Source organism: Falco biarmicus, chromosome 4 (assembly GCF_023638135.1).
Source record: "Falco biarmicus isolate bFalBia1 chromosome 4, bFalBia1.pri, whole genome shotgun sequence".
NCBI lineage: Eukaryota > Metazoa > Chordata > Aves > Falconiformes > Falconidae > Falco > Falco biarmicus.
The window spans coordinates 47,918,328-47,933,480 of NC_079291.1; the positions used below are offsets into that span (position 1 = coordinate 47,918,328).

At 40.7% G+C, this 15,153-nt stretch overlaps 1 protein-coding gene across 1 annotated transcript; it reads left to right on the top strand.

Moving 5' to 3' along the window:
* Positions 1-4,344: 4,344 nt before the first annotated feature.
* GJD4 (gap junction protein delta 4) lies at positions 4,345-11,176 on the top strand. The gene is made up of 2 exons (XM_056338725.1): positions 4,345-4,500; positions 7,603-11,176. Exons 1-2 carry the CDS (start codon positions 4,437-4,439, stop codon positions 8,781-8,783), a joined length of 1,245 nt encoding a protein of 414 aa, XP_056194700.1. The 5' UTR covers positions 4,345-4,436; the 3' UTR covers positions 8,784-11,176.
* Positions 11,177-15,153: the final 3,977 nt, after the last annotated feature.

The window sequence follows — 15,153 nt, forward strand, 5'->3', positions numbered from 1 at the left end:
AATGATACCCGAGTGGCAGACAGACAGAGGTCCCAGGGAATGCAAAGTGCACAAGTGCTGTGTGTGCCTGCAATAAAGCAAGGGCTTTCCACTCTGTGCTGGCTCCTTCACTCTGTGTACGCCATAATAGGCTTTTACATGCACTGTGGGATTACTTTGAAGATTGTCTGACATGTTTATGTGCATGCATATGCACTATGTTTGTCTTGGAAAGAACATTTGTTCCGGGCAGCTTTTCCTACTACATTTTTCCTGTTGTCCTTCATGGCTAACTTGTTTCCCTTCTCTCATCCTTCTGCTGTATTTCACAAATTTTAAAAATAAGGCCATCAAGATTAACTGCCTTTTGATGTTTACTGTCCCTTCTGAATATATTGTTTTTTCCCCTGAATTTACAGATCACCTTCTGAAGACTTAGATTTACTGCAAGATTGGTCACTAATATGTCACTTTTACTAAGTAGAAAAGTTTTAAACAGATTTTCAAGTTAGACTTTAAAATATTAGCTATGCATTTGTGTTTTTCTTTCTTAAATAATAATCTGCCAAAGAACCTGGACTGAAATGCCAGATCCCCTTCTATATTAGGGAAGCTGCTATGCTGACCCATTTTGCCTTAACATTAAGTAAATTGGTAGAGGGAGGTTGCTTTATTGTTGGGTGCTGTGTAGGGTGCAATCTCCTGTAGTAACTCCCACTTCACTGTACGTAGATGTCATTAGTGTAGGTGTTGCTGGGTAAGACAGATGTGGTTGGGATTTGCTGTACCAGATGAATGCCTCTAGTTTCTGGAGGCTTTGGATGTGTGCTGTAGACTGTGGCACCCTTCAGGTGACTGATTTGGTCCTGGATTGGGAAGCCCCGAAGTGGCTTGAAGCTAACTGTACCTTACCTCTGGATGTCATTCTGAGCCAAGGTCTAGGTGAAGTGTGCTGGGCATTGTGCCAAGCAGCCTGCATCTTAGCTTAGGGACGTGATACAGGTCCACAGTGAGATGCAGTTCCAGCAATTCAGAAAGCTTCAGTGGGTCACGCACAGTGACAGAGTCACATCTGTGAATTTTTGCAGGATCAAGCCCTGGATCTGCGGTAAGGGGTTAGAAATGTGCACAGCAGTTGTGAATTTTAAAATAGATTTAATTGCATCTTCTTATGTTTCATTGTTGCACTCTGAAAGTTTTCCAGTGGCTTTTAGGACCCCTCCTAAAATCAGACGTGATGAGATACCGCTGGATTTAAAAGTTTAGCTTAACTCAAAACCATGTCAGTGTTTTCTGCCAGCCTCTCTTATTTAACTAGAATTCAGTGCAAGTTTACAGATTTGACAACTTTATAGCCTAGGAATACTTGTCTGTGAGATTCTAGCACTGGAAGTGTGTATGGAGGGGTGGGGCTGTTCTCTGATGTGCAGGCGGTGCTGTGCTAACTGGTGGCACTGGAGCTGGAGTCCCTCTGCTACTATATCCGTGTCTGTGACATTGCTCTCCCTGTGTACTTACAGTCTTTACAGGCAAACAGGGAATACAGGGAACAGCTAAAGATAAATAATAAACAAGGAGAATTGTATGCTGAGTATCTCCAGGTACAATATGGAATACCTTCAGGTGGGAACCCTGGCCTGAAAGATAGTGCCAAGGCGTGAAGAAACTATGGTCTGTGTTTGGGCAGAGACCAAACGCTTTACGATGACCACCTCAGCCCACAGCCCAAAGCTGGACCGATGACAGGAACTTGCAGAGCAGAGCCAGCCCATGACCTGCGTTTTTGTCCTTCTACAGACACATTGCTGCTTCAGAGGCAGTTTTTGTCACTGCAGTGCCCCTGAGGGCCACGTCCTGACATTGGCGATGTTTATGTTCCTGCCCTTCCTTTACCAGACTGCTCCAGGTCACAGGCAAAGGAGGCCTCCAGGTGCCATAAATCAAAGTTTGCTCTGAAGTGTCCTCGACTGCTGGACAGGCTGGGTCTCCTCCTAGTTTAAGGAAGAGGACAAACCACATCATGGAGAAGTGTTGGACTGAACTAAGATACTAGCTGTCTGGAAAAGCTAAAGTAGAATTTAGGCTTTCTCATGTTGTTCCAGCCCTAAGTCAGGCTGCACAGTGACTCTGGAGGGTGATGCTGCTTGCTTTCTTTTAGAAGAAAATGGCCATCCTACCTCAGCACATCCATGCTGTGGGATCAGATGTTGTTGCCTGGTATAGTTCTGCAGGCAAGTTTGGGGGCTTAAAGCCCTAGCTGCTGTTCTTTCACAAATGGCAGAGGTCTTGCAGCAACAACGAGCAAGGATATTTTAACTGGCAGTGTTGACAGAGACCATTTATAGCCTATTGTGTGGATGCAGCTGCTGAGCATTCATATCCTGCCACCGTCTTGGCATTCCTGACTCTATTTTTGACAAAGGAAGTTTAACCAGGAATTCCTTCATATATCAGCATAATTTATATCTTGTCCATTTGCATCTTTTCTCTGTTCCCTTCCTCCAGCTTTCCCTCCATCCCATCCCTCTCCTCACACACACATCCCAGGGGGGAAGGGGTTGGAGGGGCAGGGCAAGAATCTAAATCTAAAATCTAAAACAAAATCATCATCACATACCATAAATAAAACTTGGTAAAAGAAGAAACAGTTGTTTAGCAAATACTTTACATAATTCTGAAACCAAGAAAACTCCTGTATTTACTACTGCAATTAAAAATCTCTTTTTGCCGTTAATGGATAAAGAGTTTTTCATTGCCATCCTTTCAAACTCTGCTTTTAGGGTTTCCTTAGGATGGGGCTTACTACAGAAAGGATGCTCAGTGTGTTCTGCCAAGGCATTGCATACCCTGTGAGCAGACAGCTGGGGAGAAAGTCTTTGTACAGTTACATTTTACTTTATTAAATTAGTTTTACCTTTTTTCCAGGTAACATGTGTTCAGTCACAAAGCTTAGTCTAGTCACACTGACTGTAACTCATGCAGTGTCAGCACGCAGCTCCCTGTCTGACCTGACTGACCTTGTTCCCCCAGGAACAAAGTTGTGGGTTGTGGCACATGAGCAGGGTTGCAGTGCCAAGCCTGTGCCTGGACTGCTGGCAGCCCTCAGGTGTCAGGTCGTCACATCACTTTTCTCCTTTGCTAGATCACATGCACACTCATTTTTCAGCTGTTTTTCTGGTTACTGATACTATTTCCTGACTACGTGTTCACATAATGTTTGTCCCTGTCACAGCACAGACTAAAAAGAACAGAGTAATACCCCGTAAGTAGTTGAACAGTGGATGGAAAATGGTAGTAGGTTACTTTCTCAAAGGGAATTGGGTATGGTGGGCGTTAGGAAAGAAAAGTTTAGAGTCATCTTTACATCCATGCTTTTTTCCTGGGATACAGCACAGTCACACAGTGTCTAGGATGTGCTGTGCAATTGCACCCAGCAGTCAAGGAGCATTTACCTCGTGGAGCATCCTGCTCCTAGGAGGCAGCTTGCTCCATCATTGCTGCAGCGGCTTGCTGGGGTTTCAGAATGCTGGGCAATCAGCCCTAGGATCCTTTGAGTGATGTCCAGAGTACCAAGCAGTTTAGGCAGGAAGAACTGATACAAATTAAAAGTAAGTGACTTTGGCATCTTGGAAACCAGCCCCACTATCCCCACGTTTTTGGGGGGTTTTTTTGTTTGTTTTTTTTTTCTTTAAAGCTTCTCCTGTTTTTCATCATGCTTTCTGGGAGGCTTGGCCCCCTGCCTGGCTCAGCACACAGGAGAAAATTTGGTGTGGCTGTGATTGACAGGGCCATGATGTCCTGTCAGGGAGGCTGTGTTTTAGAAACAAAATTGCTTTGGGAAATTGCAATGGGATAGCTCCCAGTGATCTAATCTGAAAGTGCCTTTCAAACATAGGGGTGCTCATCCTTTTCTATCTCGTTTCCTTTTATTACCCATCTGCCATTATTGTGGGGAGACAAAGAGGTCTGTTATTTCCTGGTCTATCCTTGTCTTCCCTCTCTCCCCTCACCCTGTCTTTCACCACTGAAATATCTCAGCAATGCCAGGAGGCTGGTATGCCCCGGGAGGGTAAGAATAGTCTACAATGGCAGAGATCACTCCTGTTGTTGTTTGTCTACTTGAAGTTGTCTGGAACAGAGGATCCCCACAAGAGGTAGGAGCAATCGGATTTGAGAAGCTAGAGCTTTTGCAAGACAAACTGTTAAAGCCTTAAGGAGATTTGTTCCAACATCCAAAACTAAAGTCCTGTTGAAATCATCAAAATAATCCTACATCCATACATTGTTGTGGCCAGGTTTCTCATTTCCATGCTTGACCCTTACCAAAAATTCCTTTTCCCCCCACCCCCCACCCTCACCCCCCCTTTTTTTTCTTCCCTGTCTAGGTCTGATCTCCTTTGGAAATGCCAAACTCATTAGGACGTCAGGAGCTGGAAGTGTTCTGAGCCGGTTCAAACATGGAGCGCTGGGACTCACTGGGATTTTTGGTTGTCACGCTGAACTATAATGTGACTATTGTTGGTAAGTGCTTTACAACAGCTCTCTTCTTTCTTTTGCTGCTCCATATCCTAAAGCCACCCAAGTGTCCTACTGATAATCAACTTTAATTTCTAGCTATGCCTCTGTGATCCTTACAATAAGAAGTTGTTTTCTAGGTAAGTGGCATGAGTGGTTAATTATTGCTTTTCTTGTTAAACAGTTTCCTACACCTTCTCTGATATATGTTTTCTGAACTTCACGTAAAATATTCCGGCAAGGTTTTCAAATTTGTTTTTTCTCAGTGCCTGAGCTTCCATTCAGCTCTAATGGCTGTCGTAGGGGTCCCGTTGAAAACACACAGAAGTAGCGCTTTATTTATACCACATTAAGTGAACGGTAGAATGCATGCAATAGCTTTAGTGATGAATTTAAAAGTTTGAGGAAGGGGGAAAAAAACCCTCTCTTTTATATGAAGAAGTTTGTGGTTTATTCTCTTTGAAGTTAATTACCATTGCTTTTCATTCTCTATTATTAACAAACAAAGTTAACATGCATTTAAAGACAAACAGACGAAATACAATAAGACACTGTTCCTTTTTCATGGGCTACTTTGAGCAAAGTGTGAGTCAGAGGAAAACTTCCAAGGGCCTTTCAAATCCCCTTTACCTCCAGTTTGCTGGCGGACAGTTTGCTGTAGCTGGTGCTGCACATCACAGGGACTATCCAACTAAGCCGCAGGGGGGTCAGTGAAGGGGCTTGTTCTACTATGTTTAATCAAGATTGAGTCATTGGGGAAGGTGATGGGTGGAGGGGTTATCTTTAAAATGTATGTCATACTAAACTACTTCCTAAGGAGCCATTGATTTTTCTTAAGCAGCACTCCCTATTGTACATGTTCTAATTAAAAATTGATAGTGAAATAGCATGTAGTATTTTGAGCTTAATTAACTAATGTGGTTGAAACACTTTGAGGTCCTCACAGGGGAAAAAATGCTACCTAAGGATGAAACATCGCTTGCTAAAGATGACTGACTCTGTACAGCTGGTGCTTTCTTTTGACCCACACTGTGTCAAAAAGACACTAACAGTACAGCCTGTCACCCGAGATGCAGGAAGCTGAAAACAAAGCAAAACTACTGCTAAAGTTCGGGCGATTGAAGATAAAATGCAAAAGCCTCTATTTATTTATGGTTAGATAATATAGTCTTTTGTCAGGAGCAGCAGGTTTGTCTGATGATCTCTCATATACCTTATGTCTCCTTAACCTTTTTTCCATGCTGAAGTTTTTCCACTTCAGAGTGCAGTTTTACTGTTGTAGCCCATAATCAGTCTACTAGCCACAAATGGTTTATGTGGGGCATTCAAACTGCATGTTCAGTACAATAATAGGTATCACTCAATGTTGTAGTAATATTTGAATTTTTAACTCACACCAACTCCAGGGAAACAGTTTTATGGGAAATAGAAAAGAATGTTTTTCAAGACAATACCTGTTAATAATCATGTCTTTTTAAAAACTCAAGCATGGTTTTTTTTCTATAAAACCCTTTAGAATGTGCTGTTTCCCAGACTACATTTAAAACCTTGTGTGTATGTTAGATCACAATCACTATTAATGATGAGGTTTTCAGTGCATTTCTCAGCCAGTAACTCCATGTAACATGCTTCTCTTTAGTCACTGAGTCTTGCTGTTTGTTTGTGGTTACAGCTGGTTTCATAACCATTCCTGAAAGCACATAATTCTTTTCTGGGCTTTTTGTGGGGTTTTGTTTTTTGGTTTTGGTTTTTTTTTCCTTTTTGTTCCTAAGTGGGTTTTTTTTTCTGTTTTCTTGGCATATTTTAAAAATATGTGAAACTAAAGTAGGGGATTATTAAATTAAATTATTACTTTTTCAAAAAACATATAGGGAACTAGTGACAGGACTCAAAAGGAAACTTGAGAAATTCACATGCTGAACTTAACTTCAGGTGTTGAATTTTTCCATGTGTTTGTACAGATATTTGTATGTCAATATTTTTAATATTTGTCAATATAACAGTATATCTTTAGACTTTCCTGTCCTGCCCAGGAAAAGGATTTCTTTTTTATTTTCTTCTTTTTATTTTTTTTTTTATAAATAATTTTGTCAGTAATACAAAATAAAAACTTGTAATGAAATCCTACTCCATCCAAAAGTCTTCCAAGAAACTGTCAGGAACAATAGTCTCATTCAAAAGATATACATAAGGTACCAGTGCCTGATCTTTCACTGGTGTTGATGTAATAAAATAAGGATAAGGCCCGATCTTTCCAACCAAAGTGGATTAAAGCAAGCCCTACCTAAAGAAACCATGTGAAAGAATTCAGGGGAAGACTAAGTAAGAAGTGCATGAAAATGCCAAACTTCTAAAGCTTCACTTGGTGTTGGTATCAAGACAGAAGGGAGCTTTGGGTCTGAATAGAGAGAGAAGCTGTGCACCAAGGTGAACAAAGATTGAAAGACGTGATCAAGATGGGGCAACCAAAGAAGTAGCAGAGAGAAATGCCTGGGATACACATGTGCACACACAAATGTACATTTGTAGAACATTTTGCATGTTTCCTAGTAGCACCTCTCAACTAGCTCACTAGTGAATACTACTCCAGGCACAACAGAGAGATTTTGTTGGCTATAATAAACTTCACATACAATTTCATTGGCCAAGACCAAGAAGAAATGCTATGTCATGAAAAACTCTTTTGTATCTAGAACAGTTTCATATTGTATTAGCTGATCTATAGTATTGAAAAATTGACAAAATTCTGGTACAGAGGTATGACATCAACAGAAAGGAAGAACTGTAAGTAAAATAGAGTTATTAATTTTGAATTCTTTATCAGATCTGGACATGTTCAGAGTGGTTTTGTTAGTCTGAGGTTTTAGTTGGCATGGCCCATTGTATGCCAAACTCCTGTGCTGTCGAGTCTAGATGGTTATGGAATGTGTCAGCTAACATATTTTCAGTCCCAGTCAAAACAAAGCCAAAGACGAGCTTTTAGAGGGGAGATTAATTACAGAGGCTATTTCTTCAAATGCCTTGTATATAGAAAGCGCATCACTACAGTGCCTACCTTCCTTTCTTTCTCAGTGCTGACTCTTTTTCTCACCTTTTCCTCTCTTCTAGGAAAGATCTGGCTAATGTTAATAATTCTGCTGCGAATGGCAGTGGTAGTGTTAGCAGGCTACCCACTCTACCAAGATGAGCAGGAGCGCTTCATCTGCAACACCCTGCAACCAGGATGCTCCAACGTTTGCTATGACTTGTTCTCTCCTGTATCTCACTTTAGATTCTGGCTCATTCAGACTGTGTCCATCCTGCTACCTTATGCTGCATTCAGCATTTATGTTTTGCACAAGGTAGCTATGTACATTGTAAGAATGCACTGTTTGGTACATGGATGCAAAGGGAATAAGGGTTTATCAAGCCCCAAAGACCTGAAGGAGCTCTGTAGAAGTACCCTTGTCAGTAGATTAGATTGTGGTGCAGACAACCTAAGTGTCCTTAATTTTTCTGGGGCGTATACTATTCATCTCTTTATTAGGACGCTACTTGAGGCTGCCTTTGCAGCTGTGCAGTATTTTCTTTTTGGATTTTTTGTTCCTGAGCGCTTTTCCTGCTACCACTCACCTTGTACAAGCACAGTTGATTGTTACATCTCCCGGCCCACCGAGAAATCCATCATGATGATTTTCATCTGGGGAGTCAGCAGTCTATCCTTTCTGCTTAGCCTAGCTGATCTTGTCTGTGCTCTCCGGAGAAGGACAGAAAGAATCCAAAAGAACAAGCTGCTGGCAAACCTCCATGTAGAGAATGAATGCATTTTAAATCTTCCCCCTGTACAGCATGGTAGTTCTTCACCTCAAAATCAAGACTGTCCAATATCAAATAGCAGCCAGACCAGTGATGGCTCCTGCTCACTTCTCTCTGAGGAGGAAGGAGAGGTGGCTGTTCTTCATCCTGAAGTGGTCTCTCAGCAAACTGCCAGCACTAACCTCAACAGCAATAGCAACAAGCCCTGTATAGCAGGAGATCTTGCTGCTAAGCAAGATAGCACTGAAGAACCTTCCTGTACTGGAGACCATCAAGGAGCTACGTGCGGGCAAGTCAGACCCAGTCTTCAGCAAGACTTCATTAAAGATACTGCCCTGAGACCTCAGATCAAGTCTCACCTTAGAGGTTCTTCCTCTGTAGTTCAGAGCAAGCTTTTAGGATACTACCCTTCAGCTGAGCTAAAAACCCTTGATGCACAATCAAATTATAGCAGTACTAGTTGCTTGAGGTCAAAAAAGTCAGAATGGGTATAGAGCCCTGAGTGAACACTACCCTATGACCCTGGCAGAACAAATCATTTCATCACTGAGGAGGTTTCATGTAGTTCCAGCTGGATCCCTCAGCTGTGGTTATACTGCAAGGACACTCTACTATGCTGTGTTCCCCCATGGACAAGGAAGTGCAAACCATGGATAAGAGTTTGAAAGATATTATATATTATGTTTTTCTGAGTGCAAGTGACTTAAAAAAGCTGTGGACTGTCGCTGAGGTGACTGACCTGGCTTTCCAGGAGTATGTGTGAACATTTGTTTACCCTAACCTAGTTTTATTCAGAGGGTCGCAAGAACTGCTATTTGTAGATACTGCTTACCTACGTAGCACCTACAATGCTGTTTAGACACAGCACAGATCTAGTCTTGCTCTTAGTCTGCCATGTAGCAAGTTTCTGTAATGACTTAATGTCTGGCTCTTCTGTGCAGAACATCAAGGGACAACAGCTTTCACGTTCTTCCTTTTCTTTCCTATGGGTGCAGAAGTCTTTAAGACAGTTTGGCTCATAACATCTGTGTATCATTTCTCACATATGCAAGGTAAAGACTACTACTTAATCATCCCTCATCTTCTGCATCCCCTTAGAAATTATGTAGCTTAATAGATGGATGCAACAGAACTGCTCTTTGTGTCGGGAAGCAGAATTTACTTCTGCCACCAAAGTACTTTGGGATCCTGAGGTATGCTACAGAGGTTTTTAATTACTACCATCTAAGTAAAATGTTCCTCTCTATTAGCTGTGTTTGTTTCTTTTATCATACATGCTTGTTGTATGATTTGTCATTTCCAGGGTAGGAAATTAAATTTTAAACTTATCACAGGCAGAAAAAAACATTAAATATTTAAACCTCTCATCCTCCAAAGCCTCCTTAACGGGGCCTGGGCTGATTACACATACCATGACAAAACATTGCAACAATGAAACCTTTTATGATTCATTGCGTCTTCTCAGCTGTGAGAAGGAATGCAAGGAACAAATGTGGATTCAGTCTATCGCATACATCCCCCAGTGTGAGATATAAATAGGGTAGGATAAATAATAAATGTGTTATGGCTGGATACAGTTTGCTTTTTTGTGCCTCTAGTTAGGCATCTTATAATGACTGAGTAGTCTCATTCCAAATCAGAAAGATCCTGTTTGTGTTTGAAATGGGAAGTGAAATTAATTAACTTCTTTATTCTATTTGCAGTTTCTTCTTGTGAGATTGTGGCCTTTGGTTTGTGTCCCTCAGCTGCAAACTTTGCTGCTTTTAGGACTTGTGGACCCTTTGACTCATAATTCAGAGTCAGTGTAATAAACACTTAATGTGTTTATAAAAACTGTATATTAAAAGAGCAGGATTTGTATAGGCTTTTCACTGGGGAGTGAATAGAAACTTCTGGCATCAACAACCTGCTCCTAAGGGAATGTCTCTGAGTCTCTTCTAACAATTATATCCAAGTCACATTCATTAATTACAAACACATGGTTTTACAAACTGGGTGGATCTACTAGGAGGGGAAGATGAAAGGAAGATGTGCAAATGTGTTTGAACTATTCTGGGTTTCCACAGTGATCATTGGTAGGGGCATCCACAGTGGGGAGGAGAAAATGGAAAAGAAGATCTGTTTGAAAGAACAAAAAGGATCACCTCTAATTTGTCCTTATATTCAATATCACTGAACGTTAAGGTACTGTGAAGATATCTAGATGTCCTAGAAAGAGTGAGTGAAAGAAGTAATAGACGTGGAGCAAGGAAGCAGCATGATTTTCTGCTGTTTAAGCAAACATTTAATCTTTTAAATTTGTGAATTGGTTTTGTAAGTCCTTCCAGAACATATTTCATACTCAGGAAAATGTTACAATGTTATGTTTGCCAGTGCATCTTTCTATCATTTCTTAACCCATCTACTTCAGAAAAGCATCTTGGAAGAAGGGCTGAAAACACAATACTCCTAATACTGCCCTCAGGGAGCTTTGTCATGCCTTCAGACAAGTCTGCCATAGCTGCAGGTACCACTTGCACTCTGAGGTGGGTTTATGGAATGATACATAGGATACATATACTGCTCATCTAGTGTCGTGTGGTACTGAACATGAGACTACACAGAAAGGAATTGAGCTCCCTGGCAACAAGAGTTGGAACTGAGTAGGAAATCTGTGATAAAATAGCTTTCACATGGGAAATAAAATTTCTGTTGGAAAATTATAAATTGCCTAAAAAAATGTTTTTTCTTAGTATCTTCAACTACATCATAGGACTTCTTTTGCTAAACAGGTATCTATTGGGCTGCTGGTGACCTGGAATTTCCACGCTTTCCATGCAGCAAAATCAAGTATCACTGGGAGTTTCTGCAGTATCAGCATGATTTAAAGAAAAAAAAAATATCCATTTTTTTTACCCCTAAATAAGACAGATTTAAAAAAAAACTTTCTTCAAAACATAATTTTTCGATTTCTTTATTTTAGCTTGAAATATGAGGTTTTTTAATACCAAAATACAAGCCAAAGCCCAAGTTTCAATCAGTTATAAACACTTTATTCTCTTTCCTCACAGTCTAGGTTGGGTCACTTTGATTTATTCTCATCAGCATAATGGAAAGCCGTGACTCTCTCTTCTCCTCTGAAATACACTGTAGACAGGTGTCTAGGGAATGCATAATTTCCAATTAGCAGCAGTTGTTCTCCATGCATCTCTCAATTCAGACCAGAATAAGTATTAATCTGAAGTTAACAATGTAGAGAGATCATCAGTGTATTCTTTCAAGTTATTAAAATTATCTGCCCTTATGCGATACATCGTTATTGCAGTGACTGTCTTTCTAAAAGGGATCATTAAAGAGGATATTAATTGCACATTATTTTATTTTAATGTCATGATTACAATGGAAAGCAGATAAATTATTACTGCTTGTAGTATTTTAGGATAATAAAGAAATGCATCTCCAAAAATAGGGAAGTAGAGCAGTTGAAAAGGCTGCTTTTTATCTTCTGTCTTTTGTACTACTTTTAATAGCCTGATGTTCAACTGATAAAGACATAATTTTACAATGTAATGCTCTTACATTGTAATTGAGTTGCTAAAATGTTCTGCAAATTAGATGGTCTCTGTTCAAAGTCATAGCATGAATTCTTGGCTCGTGATGCACAGCAATGATTGTTCTGAAAAATGAGTTCACCAAGGCAGAAATCTGATCGGAAAGTATGAACTGTATCTCTACAATTAAAATTATCCATCATACATATAGCTAGATTATAATCACAATCTACTTCACTAGCTTTTGCCTTCTCCCACTTTCCCTTCTGTTTTCTTCCATTGGGTTGGACAGGCAGGATGTCCCAGGCCATCTCCATGACTATAATTTAATTATGGGTACACATACAGTGATAACTCCAAGGACTCTTTTATGATCCTGTGCTATTCACAACACGGAAATGCCAGGAGATGGAGAGCTGTCTCTAATTCAGGTTCTGCAGCTAACACTGTAGGCTGAGTAGTGGATTAGCTTTGAAAAGCTTTCACTGATGAACAATTTACTGCGCAAAGACGATGACAGATTCTGAGCTATTTTTTAGAAACTTAAATTTATATACGATGCCCTCAAGAAAGATGGAGGTTTTGAGGTCAGCAATTAGGAGCAAGTCCTTTCACTTCTGGCTTTCCTATGTGTTTAACATTTTTTTTTGCCTGTGAGACTTCAGGCACCACACACCAGAGTGTGTTTGAGCATTTTCTTTCACTGGACATGTTACTTTCGGCAAAGAACTAACAATAATGAAAAGAGGCAGAATATTTTATATGGAATGCAAATGAAGTTTTGCATTTTTCTTTGTGATTTCCTGCTTTTTCCTCGTACTGAAGATAGACCTTTGCCCACCCCCCCCCCTTTTTTTTTTTTTGGTAAGAAAATGCAGGATAAAATGCTTTTAGAGCCCCACTAGGCTTGTTAAGCAATGCCTTCCTTGTCCTGACGAATTAGACAGCCATTTAGACACCCACTCCTGCTCATTTCTCTAGAAGTCAGCGTAAATGATTCTTGCTTCTGACAAACCATATACAGTGCAATAAGCTCCTTTTTTTCTGGTACTTGTGTTTCCCTAAAGCTCTGTGCTTTCCTTGAAGGTCTAGTGGAGATATTCAAAGGTAAGCAGATGGACAACATGTATACATTGGCTAAGAAATGCAAGCTTTTTTCTGCCTCAACAAGCTTCTTTCTAAAGCTTGCTTTTTTTTTTTTTTTTAAACATGAACATGGAATATCTAATGTGATGGACAGATACCTGTTTGTACAGGTTCACCAGAGACTTAAACGTACATTTTGGTGCACAGTCTGGAATCTTTGAATGACTGGAGAAAACCACAAAATTTGCATTGCAGCCCCACTCCTGTCTCCGACCAGTCACGCAGAACTGCTCCTACAGAGTGCAAACCTGTATGAAATTCAAAAGACAACCCTAAATTAAGGAATGATCTAAACACATATTTATTTATTTTTTAATAAAGATAGATAGACAGATAGAGGTGGTAACAATTATCCACCAATTACCCACCCCATGGCCTGGAGTTATGGGAAACACAGCTACTTCAGTTTAGAAGAGATCCATCTCAATTTTCAGAGTTCATAACAACAGACTCTGAAATGCGCAGATAAATAGGAAATAATTACTCCAAATTACCCATGTCTTAGAAACATATTTCATTACTTCTGCACAGTTATTGACAGCGCCTTAGAATAACTGTCCTGTGTTTCCCATTTAGTTAGCTCTCTGTACTTCAGCACAAATTCTTAAAATGGTACCAGCGTGGTTTAAAAATGGCAGCTGACATTTAATTCCTCCTCAGGACAGTACTTCCCTCACAAAAAACAAAAAGGAGTTGACTAAAACATCCAAGCAGTTGTTATAGTCTTATGTGACATTCCTAAAATATGCAAGGCTCACTTACAGAAACAATTTGGCTCAGCGCACCTTAACTTTTGACAATTTTTGCTGGTATGACCCAAAGATCCTAAAGATAAAGGCTTCAGTAAACATTTAGGTTGTTCACTTCTGTTGAAATGCTTGCTGATACCAGTAGGTAATATCCTCATTGTGTGGGACCTGGGGTCCAGCCTACTGGAAGCTAGGTACCAGCTCAGTTTAAACACTGTCCTGCACTGTTTCTGACACTAAAGTCTACATAAATTTTGCCCTCATTTTGGAGTGTATGCACAGACTTCATAAGACTAGTTCAGATGGGGCGCCGAAATACAAGTCTCAGGGCTTTCCAGTCCCTACAGAGCTGCCCACTGCATCTCTGCAGGCCCCTGCCAATACAGACTGAACACCTTAAACGTGAGGTACTTCTTCTGTTGATTCACAAGAAATTAGCAGATTATTTAAAATTAATCCTATGTTATGAGGTTACATTGAGAAACTGTTGCAAAGCTATCGTGGTTTAACTCCAGCCGGCAACCAAGAACCAACGCAGCCACTTGCTCACTCCCCCTCACCCAGAGGGATGGGGAGAAGAATCGGAAAGGAATGTAAAACTTGAGGGTTGAGATAAGAACAATTTAATAGGTAAAGCAAAAGCCACACGTGCAAACAAGGCAAAACAAGGAATTCATTCATTGCTTCCCATCGGCACGCAGTTGTTCAGCCATCTCCAGGACAGCAGGGCTCCATCGTGCGTAATGGTTTCTTGGGAAGAAAAAACATCATAATGTTGGATGCCCTCCCTCCTTCTTCCCCCAGTTTATATACTCAGCATGGTGTCATATGGTATGGAATATCCCTTTGGTTAGTTCAGGTCACCTGACCTGGCTGTGTCGCCTCCCAGTTTCCCATGCCCCTCCAGCCCGCTGGCTGGCAGGGCCCAAGAAACTGAAAAGTCTAGTGTAAGCATCACCCAGCAACATTGAAAATATCAGTGTCCTGTCAACATTGTTCTCACATCAGAGCCAAAATACAGCACTGTACTAGCTACTGAGGAGAAAACTAACTCTATCCCAGCTGAAACCAGACAAAAGCTAAGGCCACCTTGCAGCATAACCCTTTAGTAGATATGTAATACAAATGCACGCACCCCCCTGTGTCTGCAAAGTTAGCTATAGATAAATTTATTTGAACTGGAGAATCAGCAGGATCTTCCTTGAAACTGGACTATATAAAGAATATAATGAGGGTATGGGTGCCTCAGTCAACACCTGACAGAAGACCTCACCTACTAGCTCTGTGAGGATTGAGCTCCCTTGGTTGAATCTTCCTCGCAGCTTGGCCCACCACTATGCAATGTGCATGCAAATGTTTGCAGGAATTAGTTTGTAAAGAGAAAACGTTAGTGAGTGTCAGCTGCTTCAGGTTTTGTCACTGTCTCTACGTTTTGTCTG

Excerpts from the sequence above, each read along its gene's own strand:
- GJD4 (XM_056338725.1), top strand. The coding sequence starts at position 4,437 with ATGGAGCGCTGGGACTCACTGGGATTTTTGGTTGTCACGCTGAACTAT. Across the intron at positions 4,501-7,602 it reads CTATAATGTGACTATTGTTG|GAAAGATCTGGCTAATGTTA; the intron begins GTAAGTGCTTTA and ends CCTCTCTTCTAG.